Raw genomic sequence first — 23,396 nt, 5'->3', positions numbered from 1 at the left:
ATACTTCTACTTAGCACATATATAGTTTTTAGTGTTTCTGTTGTTTGCATTGTGATGCCTCAGTTGATCAGGATGAGACTGACAAAACTCACTTTCATTAATGATCTGAGCAGGACTTGAACAAGGTCTCTTGGAGTCAAAGACAACTGCAGTCACAGACTGTTCATTCAGATCCTTACTCGTTCCAGTTGTAGGTTAGCCTGTATTACTCTTTTCTGAAGCATTCGCTTCATGCTTTCTGGTGGCTCTATTTTATTTTGTGTGCAATTCCATATCTTTGGTTGACATTGAGAGAAAACCAGTGTTCAAGCCTGTCACTGCTTTCTATAAATAAACCTAGAGATCTTGGTTAGCCACTTCGGGCCTCTGTAAGCATCAGCCCCCCGCTACAAGCAGCATTTATCTTTGAGTGATTATTGACCACTCCAATTAGAGCTCCCCCCATGCTAAATTAACAGCTGTGTAAAATGGATTGGAGAACTGAGAGGTGTGATAGGATGTCAGGGATGTTAATGAAAGTTGAACCAATCTTTTGGAATGTCTATTTTGGAAAAGTACAGGGCAAAAAATATGCTTTGTCAACTTTTTTTAGGATATTCCTTTGTTATATAATAAGGAGCTCTATGATTTGTTTTGGTTAGCACTGAGTTGCCTGGTGGCATTCAAAGTGTTTAGTGTTAGCTAATTAGGTTCCAGTAGTCCTACAGAGAAGAGGGAATCAGACAGCTGTTTTGCTCTAAAATGAGAAACAACCTGCAGGAAGGTGACCTGGGCATTTGAACCTGAACACCAAAGTTCACAATTCCAGGTGAGTCATATTCAAGACTCCAGTTTTGTTCTTTTCCATAATTTCCATTCTTTTCCTGTTGTTCTGTAATTAGAATTCCATAATTCCAAGCTGTTTCTTTTGAGGTTCTGTCACTTTCCTCTAAAAGATCTGCACATACTATATGTCACCAGGAGTGTGGGTCTGAGCATTAATTTATCCACAGCTGTAAACTGCGTAGGTGCCAGTGGGTAAACTGTTACTAATACATGCTAGAGGGACACATTGCTTTCCTTGTAGAACTCTCTGTTGCAGTTACTGTTGTTTGCTGCTGATTACTATTAATTCTCCAATGTGTTGTTTGAGTTCAATGATTAGTAAGCAAATAACAGAAGAAAATGACACATTTTATGGGAAGCCCTAAGAAAAATAATAAAACCACTTAGTTTTTGTGCAAGATTAATAGGGAAGTATGTTCTGAGGTGGTTTGTTATACTCAATTATTTGTTTTCTCAAGAACAATGAAGATAAATTTAGCCTATCAGCCAACTTTCCTAATTGATAAAGGGAAAAGTGTAAAGTATAGGTACTTACATGTTCTAGTTCCTTGTTTAATTATAATTTTAAGAAAGCTACATGTTATTACCTCCAGAAAAACTTTGTCTAAAGAACTTTAATGATGCTCTCATTGTAGTTTCTTACTTCATTCTTTACAAACATTAATGAGCTGATTTTTCACAACACCCCTATGAGTTGAGATGGTATTGCTTTCCCCATTTTACACTGAGTTGAGACACCAAATCAAAATTAAAACCAAATCATCAAATTTTGTACGCCCAGTTTTAGAAACTGAAAGCCTGGTTTTTTGAACGCATTTTTATAGCATTTTATATGTTCAAAGCCCAGCCCCCACTGATCTCAGTTGCAGCTGTGAGTGCTCAGCACTTATGCAAATCAGCCCCAGGGTCTCCAGTTGGGCACCCAGAAAATAAAGAACACACAATTAGTGATCACCTGGAAAGAGTTTGGCTTAAGTGACTTGCCCAGTAGCACACAGGAACTCTGTGGCAGAGGAAGGGGATAGAATCCAGTTCGTCAGGGTATCAATCAATTGCCTTCACCATGAAATTACCCTTTCTCTTCCTGCAGTTCCTGCCTCATTAATTACGCACCTTCCAACTCTGCAACAAAAAAGGTAGGAGTCCTACAGACAACAGTCTTCTTTACCGCACAGCCTTGTTCTACCCCGAGAGTAGGTCCAGCCTATTCACTGAATGAGGCAGGAGTCCTGTGGGAAAAAATGTGTAATTTATAATTCTGTCACAATGTGTTTGCTCAAAGGGGCCAAATGAAGATTGCACAAGCATCCTTAATTCTGGCATTTCCTAACCTCTGAGTGCTTGACTTTGCAAACTTAATGTTCTTTTAACCTGGATTTGGATGGGGCGTTTTGTTTGTAGTGAGAGGAGTTCGGATGTAATTTCCTAGTCTTTTTTAGAACTTGAAAATCGCATAAACAAAAATGTAAGCATAGATCATCAGCAGGGTTAGGATGTTCATATCCACAGCACAGTCCTCTATTACTTTAGCTAATGGAAGAGTAGGAGGCTGTTCTCTTCTGTGTGGACCTGCCACTAGAGGATGTGGGAGACACATGCTCTAACTGTGGTCGTCACAGATAATTACTAGACAGCAAAGGAAGGCTGAGACTCACCAATGATGGGGTCAAGTTCTGGAGGGTTGTGTTCTCTAGTGGTTTTAGACTCTTGTGCCTCTGTTTTCCCTGGCCTGTTCCTAGCCCTCTCATCACAGATCCTGCCCCTGTCCTCCCCATCCTTTCCTTTCCCCATCCTACTTTCTGCCATTTGATTTGATGACGTTATTTAGTGTGGGGGGTTATTTATTTCCCTAATTCATTCTTTCTCTTCTCTCTCTGGTACTTTCCTCTGAGACATTGCCAAGTCATTCTCTTGTCATTGGGTGTTTGTACCAAGTTGTGTCTTGCATTTTGCCCTAACCATAGTTTGAGTAGGTGTCCTGATCTCTTCAGTTGGGGCTTCCCAGTTTTTGGAGCCTGCCATTGCAAATGTGCGTCTCCAGCCACCAGAATTTACTAATTATCTTTAATTTTTAAGGGTTGAGAATTGGAGGCCCAGAATGATAAAGTGACAGGTCCGCGGTCACACAAGGTATTTCTACACAGTAGTTGAGAGGTGGTTCCCAGTTCAGGTACAGATACGCAGGCTAGCTCTGCTTGAGCTACTATACTAAACTTAGCTGTGTTGGCTGCAACAGCACGGGTGCCTGGCTGCCAGAGTACAAGTCTGTCCAACCTCTAGGTATGTGCTCAGATGGCTAGCTCGAGCTGCTGTTATCGTGGCCAAACCTATTTTTAGGTGCTAGCTCAAGTAGAACTCATGCATGAATGTCTTCCCATGCTGGGAATCACCCAGCTGCTTTGTGGACATCCCCACGGTGAGTCAGTGGCAGAACTGGATAGGAGAAAAGAAGAGTCCTGACACCATTTACTCAAAGCATTAGACCAGAGGTGGGCAAACGTTTTGGCCCAAGGGCCACATCTGAGCCATGAATGTAGGGCTGAGGCAAGGGGTTGGAGTGCGGGAGGGAGTGTGGAGTGTGAGAAGGGTGCGGTATGCAGGAAGGGGCTTGGGGCAGAGAAGGGGTATGTGGTGTACCAGGGGGCTCAGGGAAGGGGGTTTGAGGTGCGCGAGGGGTGTAAGGTGCAGGAAGGGTGTGGGGTGCGGAAAGGGGTTAGGGTGCAGGCAAGGTGCGGCGGGGGCTCAGGTCAGGGAGTGTGGGGTGCAGGAGAGGTTCAGGGCACGGGTTCTGGCCCAGCGCCAGTTACCTGGAGCGGCTCTGGGTTTGCAGCGATGCACACTGGGGCCAGGGCAGACTCCCTGCCTGCCCTGGCCCCACTCTGCTCCCAGAAGTGACTGGCACAACAGTCCTGTGGCTCCTGGGGGAGGGGGAGCAGAGTGCTCCGTGCTCTGCCGTCACCTGCAGGTACTCCCCTGAAGCTCCCATTTGCCATGGTTCCCTGTTCCTGGGCAATGGGAGCTGCGGGGGTGGTGCCTGCAGGCGAGGCAGCGCACGGAGCCCTCTGGTCCCCGTACCCCAGGGGCCACAGGGATATGGTGTCAGCCACACCTGGGGTCATCCTGCAGCACCACGGTGGTGGCAATCCTGGGGGCTGGATCCAAAGCCCTGACAGGCCGGATCTAGCCCGCGGGCCATAGTTTGCCCACCTTTGCAGTAGACAGTACCACACTCTCTTGGTGTTTAATACTAGTATTAAATCCCTATATGCTCTGTTTTTTAAACACCTCTGATTCAGAGACCTCTGAACTGCCAAATAAGAAGCAAATGGAATTGAAAAGCCAGTGATGAGTTCTCCTAAGACACAAAGAGCATCAAGGAGGGTTTCAGTTTTAATTACCAGATTAGAGGCTTCAAAATCCAGAAATCTTTTTAGGTGGCATGCCTTGGCCGAGGAAAAGTAAATTAGAGTGCAGAGCTAGCCTGTTAAAAATATTTTTGACAAGCTAATTAAATATCATACAAATCTCTCTTTTATTTGGGAAGAGTGTGGGGAAAGCTAATCAAGGAAAGCTTCATATGTAGGTATTTCCAGAAGCCACTTGCATACAAATAAAATTAAAAACTTTTACCCAGCACACATTAATGCACAATGGAATGGGCTGATACAGAACTGTGCTCCTGCCTCTGAGAATGGAAGCAGTAACAAATGCTGGGCCCATTCCTGCTTCCGTTGAAACCAATGGTTCTGTTCCCACTGCCTAAATGGATAGGATGGGGCTCCTGCTGAGGAGTCTCTTAGCAAGTGGATGCTGACAGACACCACATGTTGGCCGGCGGGACCAAACTGGGGACCTCTGGCACTTGGTGCATGAGCCAAACACCAGCTGGCTGGCTTCTAGCTCGTGCTGTAGAGGCTCATGCACTCAGCTCAAGAGGTCCCCCGTTTGATCCTGCCCGCTGCCAACTGGACTCTGTTGGCGTTACAAGTGGGGGCTCATCCGGAATTCAATTGTGGGAAGTCTCTGACGCTCGGGACATGCTCCCTCAGCTCGGGGAAGTATGTGACCCACACACTTTCTGGCGTGTGGTGTTCTGTCACATCTTGTGGAACCAAGACCACTTAGATGAGGGCAATTATGACACAGGCACCAAACTCTTTTCTGCTCTGGCGGGTGCTCCACACCACTGCTCCAACTCCACCCCTGCCCAAGGTCAGTGCCCTAACTCCGCCTCTCCCTGCCCCTATTGGACCCTGCCCAAATCCCCACCCTGGCCCTGCCTTCTCCCCTAAAACACACGCTTTTCCCCTCCTCCCCACTCCCTCCAGGCTTGCGCACAAAACAGTCTGTTTTGCGGCTCAAGCTCTGGGAGGGAGTGGGGAAGAAGCAGGATGCGGTGGCGCACCCGGAGGAGGAGACGTAACGTAGGCGGAGGTGAGCTGGGGCGCGGCAGGGCGGGGAGCTGGCTGCCGGTGGGTACAGAGCACCATCAATTTTTCCCCATGGGGTGCTCCAGCCCCGGAGCACCCACGGAGTCCCCGGTGCCAGCGATGAATGAGTCTGCTTTACAGGCCTTAGCTAACAGTCAGCTGGCTTCTAGCTCACGCAGCAGAGGTTCAGGGACTAAGCTCCAGAGGCCCAAGGTTTCTAGCCTGTCTGCCAATGACCAGGATCTGTCAGTGTTACATGAGCACTTGCTCATCCATAGATGTTCAGCAGCATGCTCCTTCACTTTGCGTTCTTGAACACTTTACTCGTGTTTGCAGAGCAGGAGGGGGCCGGCTTTTCAGAAGAACCGAATAGCGCATATCCCATTGGCTAATAGTATTACTCTGTGCACTCATCCAGACTCTTCTGCATTTAATCCTTTCCCTGCTGCATGTGGATGTGCTGGTCCAGAAAGAGATTGGCAGCAGTGGGAACTGATGATGCAAGAGTTTCTGTGGGTTTCTACATTGACTGTTGCCACAGATGTAGATCTATAAACTCCAGGACATCTTCATAAATGTCTGGATACTTTTCAGTATCTCCCTTTTTACTCCTATGACCAAGCTGGCAAGGCAAGGGGGATTGGGCAGTGAGTTGCAAGTCTCTATTCCATGTTCATCTGAGATCAGACAGAAAGGGACCACCCCTCTAGTCACATTAACAGAGGAAGAGATTGGGCTATGAAGAGGAGTTAATGGAAATCCTTACTTGCCCCAGCTGCACAGAGATAGGTCAAATGTATATGATCAGGCACGAGTTCAATCATGTCATTCATGTCCAGAGCCTGGCATTGGATTCCAGTATTTATCAAATCAGGAAGTGATTGGAAGCAGGACCTATGAGGTTCTAAGTCTGTGCAGGGGCCCCCAAGCCATTGTTTGTTTCTCCTTTCCTTGAAATGTGCCATTTTTTTAATGTTGCTGATTAAATAATAATTTATAAGACACCGAGCCAGCTCTGGTACAGCTTAATGACTAGTGTAATTTATGGATACCAACAGCTACACAAACATTGCTGTAAATATAAAGCATGTCTCCCACAAATTTTACTTTGATGCCTATGTGATATCATTCATTTTTTCTTCCCCCAGTCATCTTTTGTATGTTAGTCGGGTCTGCGCAAGACTCAGCAATCCTTTTCTCGCAGGCTCTCCTGGGATGAAGTGATTGGAGCTGGAAAATGAAAAACCAAATTAATGTCTTTTAAAATATCAAATGGACATTTTAATTAAAAGCTGGTTAACCCACCTTAACATAAATAAAAATGCCTCCATTTAAAAAAATAAACAAAAAGAACATTTAAAGTATAATTTTGGGAGGGATGCTTTTTGGTTCATATATTTTTAGCTACCTGAATCTTCTCCTTTGTGTATGTAGACACTGAATATGCAAATAGAAAAAGGGAATAATTAATCCTATGACACTGAACTGAGCCTAATAACTCACCCTGCTGTGATCATGTTATTTCTGTTCTGTGACCTACGCTACGAGCCCATGTATGTGCACAGCATAATGCAAAACTGAGCTAATTTGAATCTCATGTCAACAGAGATAAATGAACAGATAACATTAATGCTGCTACAAGTGCTGAGGACCTTGGTGTTACATCTTATGTCAGGTCTGCACAACTTGTAAAGCGGCGAGGGCCACATTACTCCAAAGAAAACAGCTGAGGGCCGAAACCCCCCGGCCCCGTGGAAACACCGCCCCGCCCCGCCCCACCCCCGGACCTCCCGGCCCTGCAGAAACAAACTCTTCTTCCCCAGCGCCGCCCCACCAAAACAGCTGTGGGCCAAAAGGAAGGTTGGGGGTGGGCACGGTGATACTTGATTTTAAATCAACCAGGGACTCCCAGCTGAGAGGTGGCTGGGAGCCCTCAGGGTCAAATTAAAGGACCCGGGGCTCCAGTGGCTGCGGAACCCGGAGCTTTGCCGGGGCTGGGGCGGGATTTAAAGGGCCTAGAGCCTTTGATTCCTGGCTGCAGCTGAGATTTAAAGGGCTCTGAACTTCCTGCAGCTGCGGGCAGCCCAGAGCCTTTGAATCCCATCGCGGTGGCAGGGCCGGCTTTAGGAAGTGCGGGGCCCAATTCGGTGGGGCCCAGCAGGGATGACTGGAAAAAAAAAACGTAAAAAAAAAAATCCTTTAATTTCTTAGCAACCGGTTCCCTATAAAAAGTTCTGCCACAGTATGTATTTTTTTCTACCAATAGGGTTATCATACGTCCGTATTTTCCTCCCAGATGGCGATTTAAGAACAAAAAGCCTGACATGTCCGGGAAGTACAGATGTATGTTAACCCTACCTAAAGTTCTCTTTTAAAAAGATGGGTTCTGAACTAGAAATGAGCTCCACCACTCCCTGAGGGTGCACATGTGTGGGTCCCAGCTGCTCCCTGCCCACCCTCATTGAAGCGGGTGTGCAGGGTTACTTCCCTGGGACACTGCAGTGGCACCAGTGGACATGGGGCTGGCTGGAGGGGGAGGGGGATAGGGCTGGAGGTAGGGTCTGGCTGCAGGCTGGGCAAGGGGTGTGGGGCAGGTGGAGACGGGGTGTGGGGTGGACTGGCTGGCTTCAGGCAGGGCCACAAGGGGGATGCAGCATGGGTTGGCAGGGCTGGAGACAAAGGAGTGTGGGACTGGGTGGCTTCAGGCAGGAGGGTGCGGCAGGGGTTGTCTGGAGACAGGGAAGGGGGTGCAGGGCTGGCTGGAGGACGGGCTGGTGCAGGGCTGGAGGCAAGGCAGGGCATGTGGGGCTGGCTGGAGACGGGCTGGCTGCGGGCAGCGGCGTGCAGGGCTGGCTGCAGACAGGAACTGGTGCAGGCAGGGCAGGAGGTGCAGGGCTGGTGCGGGCAGGGTGCGCAGCAGGGGGTGCAGAGGGGTGGCTGCGGGCAGCTGGTGCCAGGTACAGGGGGTACAGCCCATCCTGTATGGTGAGTGACCCCTCCTCCTGCCTCCCCCACCAGGGTAGCAGTAGCAGCCCGTGGCTCAGGAGCTATTTAAAGGGCCTGGGCTCCCCTGCTTCCACTGCCCCAGCCCTGTAAATAGCTGCGGGAGCCATGGGAAGTGCTGGGGCTCCGGGGGCTATTTAAAGGACCCAGGGCAGCACAGACAGCTGGATACCCCCCCTGCTTACCCAGGGCTCTGGGGGCTATTTAAAGAGCCCAGGGCTCCCCTGCTTCTACTGCCCCAGCCTTCAAATAGCCCATGGGAACCCTGGGGAAGTGGTGGGGCTCTGGTGGCTATTTAAAGGGTTGGGATGGTAGAAGCGACGGGAACCCTGGACTCTTTAAATAGCCCCCATAGCCCCACAGCCCCTACCCCAGGGCTCCAGCAGTGGTACTCTGGTGGCAATTTAAAGGGCCTGGGGCTCAGCCCCTGCTGGGAGACCCAGGCCCTTTTTAAATGTCCCTGGGGAAGCTGGGCCATCCCGGTACAGCGTACTGGCTTTTGCTGGTACACCGTACGGGGCTTTGGGCGTGGGGCCCTCTTAGGGTGGGCTGATTCAGGGGAATTGGTTGAATTGGCCTAAGGTCAGCCCTGGCAGTGGGATTTAAAGGGCTCTGGGGCTCCCCGCAGCTGCCAGGCAGCCCAGAGCCCATGAATCCAGCCTTGGCTGGGATTTAAAGGGCTCTGGACTCCCCGCTGCTGCCGCCAAGAGCACTTTGAATCCCGGCCGCGGCGAGATTTAAAGGGCTCTGGGCTCCCTGCGCGTGCCAGCAGCCAGAGCCTTTTGAATCCTGGCAGCAGCTTGAGATTTAAAGGGCTCTGGGCTCCATGACGCTGCCGGCAGCCCAGAGCCCTATGAATCCCGGCCGCAGTGAGATTTAAAGAGCTCTGAGCTCCCTGCCGTTGCGGCAGCTCAGAGCCTTTTGAATCCCGCTGCGGGCTGCCAGTGAGCCTCTGTGGGCCATATGTTGTGCAGGCCTGTCTTATGTGTATGTTAGATAGCAATACCATACTCTGTAACACCATCCTGGGGCATTGATTTAATACTACTTGACAGCAGAGGTGAACAGTAAAATGAGCTCTTACCAGTACGGGGGCCAGCTCTGCACCCCGGAAGGGCTTGGGCTGACAGGGGTGGGGCATCGGGTGGAAAGGGGCGGGGTCTGGGGTCAGTGTCGCCAGCCAGCCCATCTGCGCTGCCTGGCCTGCATAGCCCCAGGCTCCAGCAGCGATTTAAAGGGCCCGGGGCTCCAGTGGCAGTGACGGCCCAGCAGCCCCGGGCCCTTTACAATCGGGCCCTGGGGCAGCTACTTCTGCCCCCCTCCCCCTATGGCAGCCAGGAGAGATGGGCAAAAGGGACAATGACATTCATTAAAGCTCTGCTGTGGCAGTGCTTTAATGGCGCTGCTCCCCAGGGCGGCTCTAGGCCCCCAGCGCAGCAAGCGGTGCTGGGGCAACCAATGGAATGGGGCAGCACGTCCCAGCTCTTCAGCGGCAATTTGGTGGTGGATCCCTCAGTCCCTCTTGAGGGGAGGACCTGCCACGAATTGCCACGAAGAAGAAACAGCTGCAGTAGTAGCTGCCACCGATTGCAGCTTTTTTTTTTCTTTTTTTTTTTTTTCTGCTCTGGGGCGGCCAAGCAAATGCTGGAACTGGCCCTGGGCTCTTTTTGCACCCCTCATCAGCGGCCCTGCCAGTAGGGACCCACAGGGCCACAGATGGGGGACGCAAACCAGCAGGACTGCCAATGGGGGATGCAAAAGGGGCAGCTATGTTAAAGTGCTGCTCCTTTTACGCCCCCCATTAGCAGCCTTGCTGGTAGGGACCTGGCAGCGCCGCCGATGGGGGGGCACAAACTGCAGGGCTGCCAATGGGGGGTGCGCAAAAGGAGCAGCGATGTTTAAGCGCTGCCACAGCAGCACTTTAAAGTCAGAGGTACAGGCTGGTACTGGCTGCCACTTTTTACCGGTACACCATACCGGTTCGTACTGCCTTACTTTCACCTCTGCTTGACAGGAAGAACCACCTACTAAGCCAGCAAGGTCACTTCCTGCAATACCCTGGTTTTCCTCTAGAGATCTCCATATTGACCTAGTCCAACTCTCAGGGCTTGTCTACACTGGCAAGTTTCTGCACAGTAAAGCAGCTTTTTGCTCAAGCTGCAGATGTATACGAACTCCCATGCCACTTTGCGCAGAAACTCCTGAGTTGCAGCGCTGCAAAAAAAACACCTCGACAAGAGTGGTAAGGCTATTTGCACAGAGGCTCCAGCACTCCATTACCAGTGTAGACACTTGATTTCTTTTGCGCTGTCATTGGCCTCCGGCGCTGTCCCATAATGCCTCAAGTGACCACTCTGCTCATTGTTTTGAATTGCACTCCTCCCTTGCAAGCACCATTTCTGACAGCCGTTGCTACCTGTGCTGATCTGCTCCAGGACACAAAGCAACCATTAATGTGGAATGCTCTTGCTGTTGAACACAGGGTGTGTATGTGTGTTTCTGTCCAGGTTTCCCCCGCCTCAGGACTGGTTGCTTCCTGTTGCTCCCTCAACTTACAAGACAGCATGCAGACCACACTCTCTGTCCCCCAAAATATACTGTCTCTCTCCCCCCCCCTCCAAACTCACACCCCTCCCTGTTACACACTTCCCCCCTACACACACAACACACCCTTACAGTTGAAAGCATCTGGAGATGTAGTAGGATGCCCATGGAACAATGGAATTGAGAAACCTACATCATGTGATGCTGTGCCTGCCCCAGGAGGCATTGCAAACCCTTCCCAAAGCACCCTGCAGCCAGTTGCACAGTGGGATAGCTACCACAATGCACTGCTGTCTTTGCCATTGCAAGAGCTGCTAATGTCGATGTGCGCCTTGTGACACTGGAGAGCAGTGTGGACACGCGACAGCAGTTTAATTCCAACATTTTAATAAAAGTGGTATAACTTGTGGCACAGACACTTGCCAGTTTAGACATACCCTTAGCCTGTGAAATCTGATGAGGTTTGATTCAGACGTGGGAAAGGCTCTAAGCTATATCTGTAGGAACTTCCAAACTGTAGATTCTGCAGGGGATAGCATGTTACAAAAAGGAAGATGTGCTGTAGAGGTGTTTGAAGTCCATGCTGATAGACTCTCAGGGTTGTCCAGTTTCAGCCACTTGTCTTGCTTCTGTATGTATAGTTTTGGTCTGTAGGAATGTCGTGACCCTGACAGACATACAAGTGCAGCGAGTAGCTTGCATGCTGCAAGCCAGAATTGCTGTAAGGCAATCAAAAACTATGAGCTGTCAATAACACAGAGCACCCTGTTTAGGAGCTGGGACCCTTTATTAAAAAGGTTTGGCATGTTTGTTTGTTTTCCCCTTCTGAATTTATTTGCACCATAAAATGAGTCTGACAAGAAATAGGGGTTGTTTTTCTACATGCTTCATTAATTTTTAGTTTTGGCAGGCAATATAAATAAAAGTATCAAGCGCACATCTAATTGAATCACCAGCAGTTCTCAACTCTCTGTAGTATCAAGGAACATGATGTAGCTTTGCTGTTTAGCAAGCGTGGATGAGTCAGGCAAATAATGGCTCATTCTGCCAAGGGGCTTTGGCTCAGTCTCTGATTTTACCTTTGTTATGTAAAAGTGGGTAGTAGTTGTATTAGGGAATTTGCAACAATGGCCTGTTTTGGATGTGACATTCTTGAAAGGCAGGTCCATGATGCATGGTACTACAAGGGAGGGTCTTTGGTAAGTAGGAAGCAGAAACACTGGAGAGCAGGTGCATTCTTCTATAAATCTATCCACTTTCATAGATTCATACATTTTAAGACCAGATGGGACCATTCTGAACATTCAGTTTGACCCCCTGCATAACACAGGCCATAGGACTTCCGTGAATGGATTATTGCTTCAGGCCCAGCATCTGTGGTTGAACTAAAGCGTATCTTCTAGAAAAACATCCAGCCTTGATCCAAGGCAGAATCGAAGAGGTTAGGTCCCCAGAAGATTTACAGTATGCGAAGTAAGGCTTATGCTTCATTACTTATGGCCACTCAGCTGTCAAAGAGACCAAAGGGGCCTCCAACAAGAGACTGCAAAGAGATGAGAGACTCCAGCTCACTCTTCCCTGGATGACCTCTGATATCTTAAAACCACTCAAAGAGAGGGAGAACCTGAAAAAGTCTTGGCTCTGGGTTTAGCTGCAATATTTGGTAATCTAATTGAACTGGGCAAAAATTTTTCCACCAAAAATCCAGATTCAGGTCAACCAAAATATATATGTTGAATTCACCAAATAGTTTTGATTAGAAAAAAATCTTTAAAAAATTTGAATCATTTAGTTTCAACATTTTTGAAATAAAATGTTTTGTTTTTCTCAATTTGGAATGATGGTTCATTTTGAAATTTCTGCAATTTCCTTAAAAAATAAAGAGCAAAAAGTTTTGAAAAGCACAAATGAAATGTTTCATTTTGGGTCTGTCTGTAGAAGGTGGTCTTCCCCTTAAGGACCTAAGGGCTGCAGCTGGTCAGCCCTGTCCCAATCCATTAGCCCCACCCACCACACCTGGGAGGGTGATGTGGGACTTAACTAGCTGGCTAAAGAGGGCTGATTCCCTATGTCATGGTATAAATCCCCACTCTGAACCTTAGAGTCCAAAAGATGGGGTACCAGCATGAATTCCTCTAAGCTTAATTACCAGCTTAGATGCTGTAGTGCCGCCACCAACCAGGACTTGGAGTGCCTGGTACACTCTGGTCCCCCCAAAACCTTCCCTGGGCACTGTAAGACCCAGACCCCCTGGATCTTAACACAAGGAAAGTAAACCCTTTCCCCCACTGTTGCCTCTCCCAGGCTTTCCCTCCCTGGGTTACCCTGGAAGATCACTGTGATTCAAACTCCTTGAATCTTACAACAAAGGGAAATGCACCTTCCCCCCTCCTCTTTCTCTCCCTGTCTCCCACCAATTCCCTGGTGAGTACAGACTCAATTCCCTTGAGCCTCAACAAGGGGAAAAAATCAATCAGGTCTTAAAAAGAAAAGTTGACTCTGTAATTAAGATGGTAAGGGTACAGGGTCTTTCAGCTTATAGACACTAGAGAGAAGCCTTCCTCCTAGCACAAATACAAATTAAAATCCTTCCAGCAAAATACACATTTGCAAATAAAGAAAACAATCAAAAAGACTAAACCGTCTTCTACTGGTACTTACTATCTGAATAGAAAATTAGAGAGCCTGTAGGTACGTCTGGTTACTCTCAGAACCCAGAGAGAACAACAGACAAAACAAACAACACAAAACAAAGACTTCCCTCCACCGAGATTTGAAAGCATCTTCTTTTCTGATTGGTTCTCTGGTCAGGTGGTCCAGGTTCACTACTTGTAACCCTTTACAGGTACCAGAGACATTAACCCTTAACTATCTGTTTATGACACCCTATTATCCAGAAAACCAGGAAACTGCAAGATGAAGGAGGGGGGCTGCAAAGCTCTCCAGGCAGCAGAGAAACCTGGAATCCTGCAGCTGAAAGAGCCACTGTTAGAGGAAGCCAAAAGCCAGTAAAGACAAGCAGGGTGGGCTGGGAAGAAGCTGCACAACTGGCAAGGGAAAATTCTTGCCCCAGCTCCTGAGGATTGATCTGACCAGACCCAAAAAATATGATTTTGGGACATTTAAGTTTTCTCTGGGCCCCAAGGTAGGAGCTTAACTCACTGTTCAAGTGCTCTTCTCAGAGTGCTTTATTAAATAGAGATGCAGTGAAGTTAATTAGACTTTGGCTTCTCCTTGACTGGGCTGTTAAAGTGACATCATTGTTACTTTATCGAAGGGGAAACAGAGGTAGGTTTCAGTAGAGCCATAACTGGCCAGAGAGGTTCTCCAAAATAGCCATGTCCATTTACAGAGTCAAACAAAACATGTTGTTTAACACCAAACTACTTTTTAAAAAACTTTTTGATTCAATTAAAACACTGAAAAATGTTTGTTTGCGAATGGTCTGAAACTGATTTTTTTTTCCCCTGATCATTTTTATTTTTTGAACAGCCAGCAAACCAAAAAAGCCAGTTATGTGCATAGCGTTATTCCTAACCCCATTCATTGTTAATGCCATTTCATTGTGATAGCAGCCTAGTAAATCCCATGCTCTGGGGCTGGAATCCAGGTAGCAGGAGAGAGTTAGCCTCTGGGGAAAGCAGCCAGCCCTCCTATGCTCTGGAAGCAACTGCCCATCATGTTGCTTCCGGAGAATAGGCTTTTTGGAGGCGACCTCTCACTGTAACAATTGTGGTGAGATGTTCAAGCCTGTTACACTCATACATGGCTGCTTCAAGCTGGTTTTCATTTTTGGATGCACAGCTCCAGTTTACATAATTGGTAAATACTGTAGTTTAACTATCATAGGACTTTCCCCAGGCAGGATCAGGGCTTGCTTTCCACACAGCTCTTTTGTAAGCAGGATATTGTGTGGAGACAGGAGGAGCAGGGGTAAAGAAGGCAGAGCTGAAGCAAAAAGCAAATGGCCCAGGGCAAGCCATTTTTAGAATGTCTACATTGCAATCAGAGGTGAAATTGGGTTAGCATACCCATGCTAGCTTTAATCTGCCTAGCACAACTAAAAATACCAGAGAAGATGCATGGGCATAGACCCTGGCACAGGCTAGCAATGCAAATACTTATCCGGGATTCTGGGCAGGCATGTACAGCCCATGCTAAAGCCTGTGCTACTGCATCTTCACTGCTTTTTTTTTTTTTAACTATTTATTAGGAAGTTTTTAAACAAGTTTACAAATCCTTGTCATGTAAACATCAGAAACAATACAGTCATTACAACAGTTAGCTTTTGTTTAGAGACATTATACAGGAATATAGTCCTCATGCTGGACTGAGAGCCCTGGAGACTGAACTCTCTTTATCCACAGAATAGGAGAGATAAAGAAAGCAACAGTGCAAGCTTCCTGTAGCCACTGCCCCAACCCTGATGTACAGATCAACTGCAAGGGTGAGATGGTAAATCATTTTGGCACTTATCCACCAGGAACTAGACTGAGATGCACCAGTCCATGTCACAGAAGCTAGCAACACCTGTCAGATGTAAGAAATGGTGGTGACTGAGCTATAGTTGTTGGCTATATAGCACAACTCCTGATAACATTGGTAGGAAATTAATTGTTGCTTCAAAGCAGTATAAGGCCTTTTCCTTGGGAGTGTAAGGGAGACACAAACATTTGAACAGTCCTTGTTTCATAGACACTTCTAAAATCCATAGCCTTTCACATCACATGCTTGTACATTGAATTAGATATGCTGTTCCTTTCTACATACGTAAGACTGACAGTGCAGTACAAGCAGAGATTTGTTCCACTTTAACGTACCACAGCGTATTCTACCCTTTCTCATTAAACATAAGAGTGGCAATATTGGGTCAGACCAATGGTGCATCTAAACCAGTATCCTGTCTTCTGACAGTGGCCAATGGAGATGCTTCAGAAGTAATGAACAGAACAGGGCAATTATTGAATGATTCATCTCATATCATCCACTCTGAGTTTCTGGCAGTCAGAGGTTAACAACGCCCAGAGCATGGGGTTGTGTCCCCAACCATGTTGGTTAATAGTCATTGATGGACCTATCCTCCATGAACTTATCTAATTCTTTTTTGAACCCACTTTCACTTTTGGTCTTCACAACATCCCCAGGCAACGAGTTCCACAGGCTAACTGTGTGTTGCGTGAAGTACTTTCATTTGTTTATAAACCTGCTGTCTATTAATTTCATTGGGTGACCCCTGGCTCTTGTGTTATGTGAAGGGGTAAATAACACTTCCCTATTCACTTTCTCTACACCATTCATGATTGTATAGACCTCTATCATATCACCCCGTAGTCATGTCTCTTCTAAGCTGGAAAATCAGCCTTTTAAGTTTCTCCTCTCGTGGAAGTTATTTTAGACCCCTAATCAGTTTTGTTGCCCTTTTCTGTACTTTTTTTCCAAATCTAAAATATCTTTTGAGATAGGACAACCAGAACTGCATGCAGTATTCAAGGTGTAGGCCTACCATGGATTGATATGGTGACATTATGATATTTTATGTCTTATTTATCCATTTCTTAATGGTTGCTAACATACTGTTAGCTATTTTGACTGTGGCTGCACACTGAGTAGATGTTTTCAGAGAAATATCCACTATGACTCGAAGACCTTTCTTGAGTGGTACAGCTAATTTAGATGCTGTCATTTTACCTGTATAGTCGGGATTATTTTTTCCAGTGTGCATTACATTGCATTCTCAACATTGAATTTTCATCTGCCATTTTCTGGTCTTGTCACTCAGATTTGTGAGATCCCTTTGTAACTCTTCACAGTCAGCAGGACTGGCTCCAGGCACCAGCTTATCAAGCAGGGGCAGCCACTCCGGAAAGGGGCGGCAGGTCCAGGTATTCGGCAGCAATTCGGCGGAGGGTCCCTCACTCCCGGTCGGAGCACAGGACCTTCCGCTGAATTGCCACAGATCGCTATCGCGGCTTTTTTTTTTTCTGCGCTTGCTGCTAGGGGCGGCAAAACCCCTGGAGCCGGCCCTGACAGTCAGCTTTCAACATAACTATCTTGAATAATTTTGTATAATGTGTACACTTTGCCACCTTTTCCAGATCATTTATGAATATATTGAACTGCACTGGTCCCAGTACAGACGCCCTGGGGACACCACTATTTACCTCTCTCCATTCTGAAAACTGACCATTTATTCCTACACTTCCTTTCCTATCTTTTAACCAGTTGCTAATCCATGAGAGGACCTTCCCTCTTATAACATGGGTGCTTGCTTTGCTTATGAGCCTTTGATGAGGGATCTTGTCAAAGGCTTTCTCAAAGTCCAAGTACCTTCTATCCACTGGATCACAATTGTCCACATATTTATTTACACCCTGAAAGAATTCTAATACATTGGTGAGGCATGATTTCCCTTTATAAAAGCCATGTTAACCTTTCTCCAGTATATCATGATCATCTACGTGTAGAATAATTCTGTTCTTTACTATAGTTTAATTTGCGTGGTACTGAAGTTATGCTTACTGGCCTGTAATTGCCAGGATTGCCTCTAGAGCCTTTAAAAAAAAAATCAGTGTTACATTAGCTATCCACTGGTCATCGGGTACAGAGGCTGATTTAAGTGATAGGTTACATGCCACCGTTAGTAGTTCTGCAATTTCATATGATTTCCTTCAGACCTGTTGGGTGAATGCCATCCGGTCCTGGTGATTTATTACTGTTTAATTTATAAATTTGTTTCAAAACCTCCTCTACTGACACCTCAGTCTGGGACAGTTCCTCGGATGTATTATCCAAAAAGAATGAATCAGGTACAGGAATCTCCCTGACATCCTCTTCAGTGAAGACTGATGCAAAGAATTCATTCAGTTTCTCCAGAATGGCCTTACCTTCCTTGAGTGCTCCTTTAGCATCTCTATCATCCAGAGACCATGCTAATCGTTAGACAGGCTTCCTGCTGCAGCTGTACTTAAAAAAATGTTTTGTTAGTTTTTATCTGTTGCTAATTGTTCTTCAAATTCTTTTTTTGCCTTCCTAATTATACTTTTATGCTTGACTTGCTTCTTTCTCTTCTTTCTCTTTTCTTCAGTGGAATTTGACCTCCAGTTTTGTCTCTAACCACCTCTTTTACTCTGCTATTATAGCCATGGTGGCATTTTTTGGTTCCTCTTACTGTTTTTTTGTTTTTTGTTTTTTTTTTAAATTTGGGATGTACATTTAGTTTGAGCCTCTGTTATGGTATATTAAAATAGTTTCCATGCAGCTTGCAGGCATTTCACTCTTGTGATCATTCCTTTTGCATAGGATTATGTTTGTAATACTTCAGACTTTATATTCAGACTGGGAGTTGCAGTCAGAAGATAGCTCGTAAGAGAGCTGACATGATGGATGACCTTAGGGTGGTGCAGACACTAAAGCAGCAGTAGTTCTTCCTCTTGATTAGATAGATTGGGAGCAGGACCGATGGGGGAGAAAGCCGGTACAATTTACCAAGGCCCGGCAGTCCAGAAGGGGGCCCTGGGCCTGGCTTAGTCAGCCCTGTTTAGCCGGTCTGCCCTTGCTGGGGGGCCCGAAAAAATTTTTTCACTGGGACCCGAACCCACTCTCGGTGGCCCTGATCAGGAGACCTGGGTTCTCTTTCTGACTCTGCTGTTGATTCATTATATTGAACTGACTCAGTGAAGTTACTTCACTTCTGTATGCCTTAGTGTCCCCATCTGTAAATAATAGTAGGTAACCATTTTTGTAAAGCTCTTTGTGGTCCTTGTAAAAAATGTACTATACAAGTGTTTAGGAGTATCCCTTTACAGAAAGAAGCACGACTATATTTTGAGCTACTGGTATTTGAAGTTGGAAAGTGGATTGCATGTTTCACTCATGCAGAGCACAAACTGCAGACTTGTATTTCTTTAGGAGGTAGGAGACCTGGGCTTCAGATTTAGATTCCAAAAAAGATGCACAGAAATGTTATCTGAAGCTTCTTTTAAAAAGGCCACTGGAGCAAAAGGTGGTGTGTGGTATATTGTATAATAATGAGCAATATATTGACTTGTTAGACAGCCATGATAGGCATGCTGTGCTTTTAGCCTGCTCATCCAGGGCAATGAGGTAGTCAGCTCTCATATGCTAAGAAGCTTAAGGTTAGCCATTTCTTGGGTGGAAATTCCCCAACCCCACCAAAAAAACAAACAAAAAAAAACCCAACAACCAAATGCAAGTGCTACAAGAACTAACTCAGTAGATTGTTTGTTTGTTTTTTCCCCCCTGAGCTTGAACTAATAGGGGCACAATAGGTAATGGTCACTTCTAGTCCATTAAAGAACTCACTGCATGTTTGCAACAATTGGGGCATTGACCTTGGTGTCCTGGCCAGATTTTCACTTTGGTAAATAAATGTTCTGCCAACCTCAATTCCCCTTGTAGTTTCAAAAGAAGTTATTCAGTCCTCTGAAAGCTGTTTTACAGCATAGCAGTACTATACAGCTGCTTCATTACAATACAGAATAATAATACTTTATTCTTATAGATCTTATTTCATAGTAATGAAGGGCTGGAAGGGACCTAGAGATGTCATCAAGTACAGTCCCTTACACTGAAGCAGGACCAAGTAATCTCGACTATCCCTGACAGGTATTTGTCCAGCCTGTTCTTAAAAGCCTCCCTTGGAAACCTGCTCCAGAACTTAACTATCCTTATGGTTAGAAAAATTTTCCTAATATTTAATCTAAATCTCCCTTGCTGCAGATTAAGCCCATTACTTCTTGTTCTCCTTTCAGTGGAAATGCAGAACAATTGATCATGGTCCTCTTTATAACAGCTCTTAATATATTTGAAGGCTAGTATCAAGGCATCGCTCAGTCTTCTTTCTCAAAATGAATCGTGCCCAGCATTTTTGAATGTTTGCTCATAAGATATTTAGAAAATCTGCCCTAACATTTGTTGCTCTCCTCTAGGCTCTCCCCAGTTTATCCACTTCTTTCCTGAAACTTTGTGCCCAGAATTGAACAAAGTGCTCCAGCTGAGGTCTCAACAGTGCCAAGTAGTATGGGACAGTTACCTCCTGTGTCTTACATATGGCACTTCTGTTAAAACATGCCAGAATGATACTAGCCATTTTTGCAAGTGCATCGCATTGTTGACACTCATTCAGTTTGTGATCCATTATAACCCCCAGGTCTTTTTCAGCAGTACTACTCCTTAGCCTGTTATTCCCATTTTGTAGTTTTGCATTTGATTTTTCTTTCCTAAGTGAAGTACATTGCACTTGTTTTTATTGACTTGCATCTTGTTGATTTCAGACCAATTCCCTAATTTATCAAAGTTGTTTTGAATTCTGATCCTGTCCTCCACAGTGCTTGTAAACCCCTCACCTCCAGCTTGGTGGTATCTGCAAATTTTATAACCATACTCTCCACTCCATTATCCAAGCCATTAATGAAAATATTGAATAGTATCAGCTCCAGGACTGTCCCATTCAAGACCCCACTAGGCACACCCTACCAGTTTGACAGCAAGCCATTGCATTGATAACAACTCTTTGAATATAGCAACCACTGTATAGTATTTCCATCTAGAACTTATTTCCCTAGGTGGCTCATGAGACTGTCATGTGGGACTGTGTCAAAAGCTTTAGTAAAATCAAGAGATCCTATCTACTGCTTCCCGATCCACTAGGCCAGTAAGGAAATTAGGTTGGTTTGGCATGATTTGTTCTTGATTAATCTGTGCTGGCTATTCCTTATAACCCTGTTATCCTCTACATGCTTACAAATTTGTTTTTTAATAATTTATTCCAGTATTTTTCCACATATCAAAGTTAAGATGACTGGTCTATAATTTCCTAGCTCTGTTTGTTCCCCTTTCTAAAGACAGGTGGTAAGTTTGCTCTTTCCTGGTCCTCTGCAACCTCTCCCATGCTCCATGAGTTCTCACAGATAATTGCTAGCAGTTCTGAGATTGCTTCAGCTAGTTTCTTAAGTACCTAAGGCTGCATGATGTCAGGCCATACTGACTTGAATATATATACCTTATCTAAATATTCTTTAGATAATTCTTCCCTATTTTTGCTTATGTTCTTTTCCCCTTGTTGTTAATATTAATTGTGTTGAGTTTCTGGTCACCATTAATCTTTTTAGTGAGAACAGAAGCACAGTAGGCATTGACCATATCAGCCTTTTTGATTTGTCATCACTTATTAGCTCTTTTTTCCCACTAAGTAGAGGACCTACAGTTTTTTTCATCTTTCTCTTCCTCCTAATGTATTTAACAAACCTCTTCCTCTTTCCTATTATGTCCCTTGCTAGCTGTAATTCATTTTGAGCCTTAGCCTTTCTGATTTTATCTCCAGATCTCAAAGCACTTTACGAAGGAGGTCATTATATCCTCATTTTACAGATGGTGAAACTGAAGCACAGAGATGGTAAATGACTTTCTTAAAGTTGCAAAGCAAATTGATGACAAATACAGGAATGGCACCCTGGTCTTCTGACTCCCAGTCTGGTGCTCCAGGCCCATCCATGCTATGTTCCTGCTTTGCAGCAATGAGGGAAGTGAATCCAATAGACAGCAGGCTAGGTTCTGCTTTGACCCACCTGTGTAAATCAGGATTATCGCCGTGGAAGTTAATAGAGTTTAACTGCTGGCATAGCTCTGGATTTACTAGTAATATTTGGGAGGTACTCACTAGTATAAATGAGAGCAAAATTTGACTCACCATCTTCTCTTTGGACCCTTCTGCTTGCAAGTTGTTAATACTGATGTGGTAAAATAAGGATACTTAAAGCAGGCTAGATGATTGATAAGTTTCTTTAGAATAATTCGACACGCTTGCTGACTAGGATGTAGGGTATATGGTAACTAAAATCTTAAACAAGGAATGTACATTAATTCACAACTTCAGTACCACCATTATCATCAGTTCTACTTTATGGTGGCCAAGTTGCCTCATACATCAGACATACATTGTCTGGATGTCTGAAGGGGAATTCATTAGGCTATAAAATCTTGCAGTGAGCTCAGCACTAACTAAAAGCCATTATTGTCCAAACACTGTTTGGCTCATATGAAATGAGCTGATGATTTTCCCAGTAAATGGTGGTTCACATCACAGTTGGCTTCCTTGTTGGTACTCTCTGCTGTCGGGAAGGAGAGGAGAGAGAGGCAAGGATTGATCAGGACAACTGATGCTAAATTATCTTCCAGCTCCTAGAGGTATGATGCCTCCATGTCATAGGTTAGGCATACTGGCTGGATGATATAGAAGAAGTTCACGCTGTTTGCATCCCTTTACTATTCCTGAGCTTCAGAGAAAGCACCTCAATCTTCAGGGCTGTCAAGGTAGCACAAAATTTGCACGCAATTAAAAACCCATGCTGTGTATTGTTTGACATACCACATTTTTCAGAAGTACAGCAACACAAACTGTAAGAATTCAACCTTTTTTCTAAAGTATCAGCTCTTCCCCCCACACAAAAACACTGAAAATTCCTTGAGAACTGTACCCATCTAGTACTTAACGTGGACTGTTGGGCATTAGGAGAAAACAGAAGCTGCTCTAACGTAATGAATACACTATGGTGACCATGACTGAGAAGGTAAGAAAGGGCAGAACTGCTAATCCTCTGTCATGATGATATGCACTGCTGGGAACGTTCTTATATTTACAGAGGGGTGGAGTGGGTAATCCATTAGGTCTTCTGCATCTCTAACGTCCATGATTCTATGACCATGTGATTGGGATCCCAGCAGACACTGCAGTAGGGATGTGGAAAAGAGGGTAATGCAGCAGTCTTAATTGACTTATTTTCCTTCTCTCTAGGATCTCCTTCTGGCTCCAAAATGGCCCTACAGGGTTCCTTCAGCTGTTGGAATGGAACAGAAATCAAACTGGGGCAGGCATGTGATTTCATCAGAGACTGCGCAGAGGGAGAGGACGAGGGAGATATGTGCAGTGAGTAAATTCTGACTCCAAGTTTACATCCTTTCAGTTCCCTTCTGGAAAATGGGAGCCAGATGTTGCTTCCCAAATCACAGGAGCTTTGAATGAACACATGAAGGCTAATAGCCAGAGAAACAACTGCTTTGTACCCACCTTGCCTAAGTGACTATTGCCAGTCATCATCTAGTCCCCTCTCACTGGGGCAAACTGCAGTCTGTAATGGCCACTCATCATTGGCAAGGGGGTTGGACCTGCTGCCTTTCCCTGCAGCCCCAGTACTTCCCCTGGCCTCTAGCTAGGACTCAGCCTGAGAACACACCTGGCCTGAGCTCCCCAGCTCTGCCTGCCCTTGTACCTGGTGCTCCCAGGCAGCTAAACCCTTCTTATGTCAGGGCTGGAATGAGACTGACCCAGTGCCTCTCTTAGCTCTTATGTCGGGGCCAGCTGTGACCTGATTGGGTGTAGCCACAGCTGTGGCTACTACTCAACCAGCCTCCCTCAGCTGCTCTCACTCCTTTTCTTCTAGGAGCAGGGTAACTTCCCCACACACTATCACAGACGTGCCCAGACACCTAATAGACACTATCACAGGAGTGAAAAGTGCATTTTAATCCCGCTTTATAACTGAGGAAGTGACCTGTCTGGGAAAGAGCCTACCTTTC

At 45.8% G+C, this 23,396-nt stretch overlaps 1 protein-coding gene across 1 annotated transcript in view; it reads left to right on the top strand.

The window, feature by feature from the left end:
• The window catches only part of ALK (ALK receptor tyrosine kinase), a 638,118-nt gene that overhangs the window by 446,819 nt on the left and 167,903 nt on the right, over nucleotides 1-23,396 (top strand). The window contains exon 6 of the mRNA XM_030557349.1: nucleotides 22,615-22,746. Within this exon, the coding sequence (XP_030413209.1) occupies nucleotides 22,615-22,746 (132 nt within the window). The remainder of the gene's footprint in view (nucleotides 1-22,614; nucleotides 22,747-23,396) is intronic.

The sequence above is a fragment of the Gopherus evgoodei genome, chromosome 3, assembly GCF_007399415.2.
Source record: "Gopherus evgoodei ecotype Sinaloan lineage chromosome 3, rGopEvg1_v1.p, whole genome shotgun sequence".
Lineage (NCBI taxonomy): Eukaryota > Metazoa > Chordata > Testudines > Testudinidae > Gopherus > Gopherus evgoodei.
This window is presented reverse-complemented; position numbering and strand designations above follow the sequence as displayed.